At 43.8% G+C, this 3,424-nt stretch overlaps 1 protein-coding gene across 1 annotated transcript; it reads left to right on the forward strand.

Moving 5' to 3' along the window:
* The first annotated feature begins 276 nt into the window (after positions 1–276).
* Positions 277–2,904, forward strand: LOC127335299 (basic blue protein-like). The gene is made up of 2 exons (XM_051361920.1): positions 277–358; positions 2,597–2,904. The coding sequence occupies exons 1-2, from the start codon at positions 277–279 to the stop codon at positions 2,902–2,904; spliced, it is 390 nt and encodes a 129-aa protein (XP_051217880.1).
* Positions 2,905–3,424: the final 520 nt, after the last annotated feature.

Consider the following 3,424-nt stretch of genomic DNA (forward strand, 5'->3'; position numbering starts at 1 on the left):
TAACGCGCCGGCCTCCGCCGCCAACGCATCCACCCGCGCCCCCAGGCCGCCTCCGTTGCCGCCACTTCCGTCTCCTGCTGCTGACGCTCCTCCACTGCCTGTTGCTGCTGATGCTTCATCGCCTTCCGCCACCGCCGCTCGATCACCTCCCGCTGTTCACGGTACTGCGCCTCCCGCTCCATGCGCTGGCGCCGCCGCTCCACACACCACCGCTTGGCCATCTCCTCCGTCCGGTGCCGCCGCGCCTCTTCCATCGTGGCGGCGTCGAACACCGCAATGGTGTCCACCAGCGCCGACTCCTACCACGCCGTGTTCTCCTCAGCTGCAGGGTCTCCCGCTGCTGACGCCGCCGCCTCACGCTACTGACGCTCCCGCTGCTCGATTGCCTCCCGCTGATGCCACCGCTCTGCACGCCAAAGCTCCGCCCGAAGCCGTCGCGACTCTTCCTCTGCGGTGTCGTCGATGCCGAACTGCGAATTAGGTGGTGGTGGTGGTGGTGGTGGTGGAGACAACGGTGGAGGGAACTGGCCGGCGCCGGGGCGGTTCATCATTGCGTAGTGGTGTTCGAGCGACGAGGGTTGTGCTTGCGGCGAAGAAAGGGGTGTCGGCGGCTGTGGTGGCTGCCATTGAGCAGGGGGTGCCTTTTATAGATGCCGACGGCGAGAAGAAAGCGTGGGAAGAGGCCAGAAGCGGCGGGAAGAAAGCGCGGGGACGCGTGGAGGCTGCGCAGCACCGACGAGACGTCTCGCCTGCCCTCCATCGCCATTAAGGCAAAGCTGCGACGCTTCGGTCGTGTGTCACTGCGCGCCAATAACTTCCGTCGTGAGGTAGGCGGCGGTTAGGTTCAAACTTGAATGTGCCGCTGACGCGTCGGTCCCGCCATGCCCCGCCTCACTTGTCGCTGTGTCCAGCGTGCCCGGAGCGTCCCCTGTGGGGCGGGGACGGGCTCGGGGCGCCGGACACCGTATCGGCCGCGCCAGACAAAAAGAGACTTTGGGGGACACGGTTGGGCACGTTTTTTTGTCCGGCGCGTCCCAAATCCCTTTGGGGGACGGTTTGGGGGACGCGACTGAAGATGCTCTTAGAGCAAGTCTAGCAGTATAACCAATTTTGAACTATAAGAAGATGTCATCTATAGCTAAATTATAGTCAAAATGTATAATAGTTCGCTATAAAAATGAACTACTTTATCAACGCATAGCTCATTTTTCACCCTCGCAAAGTGCATATGAGCACATGTCTAGAGCTAGCTCTTGTATTAGCCCTCTTAGAGCAAGAATAATATTATATCCAACAGTTGGCTATAGAGGTTTGTCATATCATCTATAGGCAACTTATAACGACCATATATAATAGTTGTATCTAAAAATGTACTATTTTATCAAAATCTGACACACATTTCACTCTCATAAAGTGTCTAGGAGCACGTCCTAGAGCTGACTCTTGCATTAGAGCTCAATTACATTCTCTCTCCTATTTTTAGTCCTCCAACAAAGCAAAAATATAACGTTGTATCTCTTATAACCAGCTGATTGTACGTTACTTTACTTGCTCTTACCTCTTCTCTCCTTCAACTAGATAAAAAATATGTTATTTTAATCTTTGTAGCTAGCTAAATAGGATTTATTGTACTTTCTCTTAATGCATGTTGCTCATAGATCACTAGCTAGTCCAAAAAAAAGATGGGTGGAATAAATTAACAATATATTATTAAAATTTAAGGAATTTATGCATGCTCGATAACATATTATGACCTAAAATGATCCCATTCTGATACAGAATAAAAGGATCTGAATGCGAGGTTTAGATTAAATTCGTAGTATGTCAATTCAATTACTCCATACCGGTTTATAGGTTCGTGCATGTATCCCGAGATTGTCAATTTTATCAATATAATATAATTGTATAATATAAAAATATATCATTAGAAAATTTAACACCTGAAGTTTCTAATGATATGTTTTTTAATACATACAACGTGTTATGTTGATCATATTTAATAAGTACTCCTCCTTCCCAAAAATATGTTGCATATAATGTTTGATTAAAGTCAAACTTCGTATAGTTAATCATCTATATTGATAAAAATATAAAGATATACAATAAAAGAATAATATATTTAATTTTTTTAAAAATATATTTTAATATTATATGTATTTGACATGGTAGATATTTATATTATTATCTATATTCTTGATCAAAATTTGCAAAGTTTAACTTGCACGAAAAATTATGCGCAACACAAAATGGGTAAGGAGGGAGTATGGAGGTAGTAAATAAATGCCATTTATGCATGATACCCGGTCACATTAGTACCATTTAAGGTCATAGGCACATGAAACCATGTTCATGTGTGACATCGCATTAATATGGAGGTTATCCATCCCCACTTCAGGCCGTATCCTATAAATTGAAGGACCTTCTCCTTCATTTACCAATCAAACAAAAACTATCATATACAAGATCTAGCATTGTTTTTGTGTGCTCTGATCTTCTTTAGTCTTAGTTCAAATCGAGAGTAGCTTTCATATATCAATGGCGCATGCAAGCGTTTGTGATGTTGTTTTGATGTTGCTTTTGTGCTTGTCACCTACAGTGGTTTGTGCAAAAGAATGGATCGTCGGCGATGATAAGGGCTGGAGCTTGGGCGTCTCAGGTTGGGAGAAGGGAAAGAACTTCTCCTCTGGTGATGTGCTTGTCTTCAACTATGACCCAAAGATGCACAACGTCCTTGAGGTGAGCACAGGAGAGTATGAATCATGCAAATTCATCGGTGTCCCTTCTAGGAGATACAACTCTGGCCACGACCGCATCCAGCTTCTTGGCACCCTGGCCTCCTATGTATGCGAGACTCCGGGACACTGTGATAGAGGCATGAAGATCCACATCCCTATTCAAAATTAGGAACGATGCAAATTATCCACATTATTCTTGTGGGTAACTGGGTATGTATGTGATAGAAGAAATAAAATCGATATAGTTTGTGGCACTTGCTTGGTACTCATGTGTATCATCCTTTTGCATATCCGTCTTCTCAACCTAAATATATTTAATTATTCATTATAAAAATGGATAAATAAACTGACCTAAGCGATAAAAGCCATGAATATGATTGATTAAGAGTTTTCAACAACTTCTTATTTTAGTGATCTTATTTGAACACTTTGGTTCTAGTACTACAACACTATTCAGACAAATATTTTATATACTAAAAAAATATATATGTAGATGCATTATTGAGAGATCAGCTACAAATTCTCATAAAATATTCATTTGAGAATGGCTAATGTTTTTTTATTAGCGCAACACTTGATTTCTACTAAGATCTTGCGTCAAGCTCTTGCACCAGTTTGACACTTTTGGCCTACTGGTAGGGAATACCCAACTAGTTTCATGCCATTTTCTCTGCAATTGATCTGTTCTT

The sequence above is a fragment of the Lolium perenne genome, chromosome 1, assembly GCF_019359855.2.
Source record: "Lolium perenne isolate Kyuss_39 chromosome 1, Kyuss_2.0, whole genome shotgun sequence".
Classification (NCBI taxonomy): domain Eukaryota; kingdom Viridiplantae; phylum Streptophyta; class Magnoliopsida; order Poales; family Poaceae; genus Lolium; species Lolium perenne.

Bases quoted from the DNA above. Each gene is read 5' to 3' on its own strand.
- LOC127335299 (XM_051361920.1), top strand. From the start codon at position 277: ATGGTGTCCACCAGCGCCGACTCCTACCACGCCGTGTTCTCCTCAGCT. The intron at 359-2,596 runs GCTACTGACGCT...TGTCACCTACAG, and splicing joins TGCTGACGCCGCCGCCTCAC to TGGTTTGTGCAAAAGAATGG.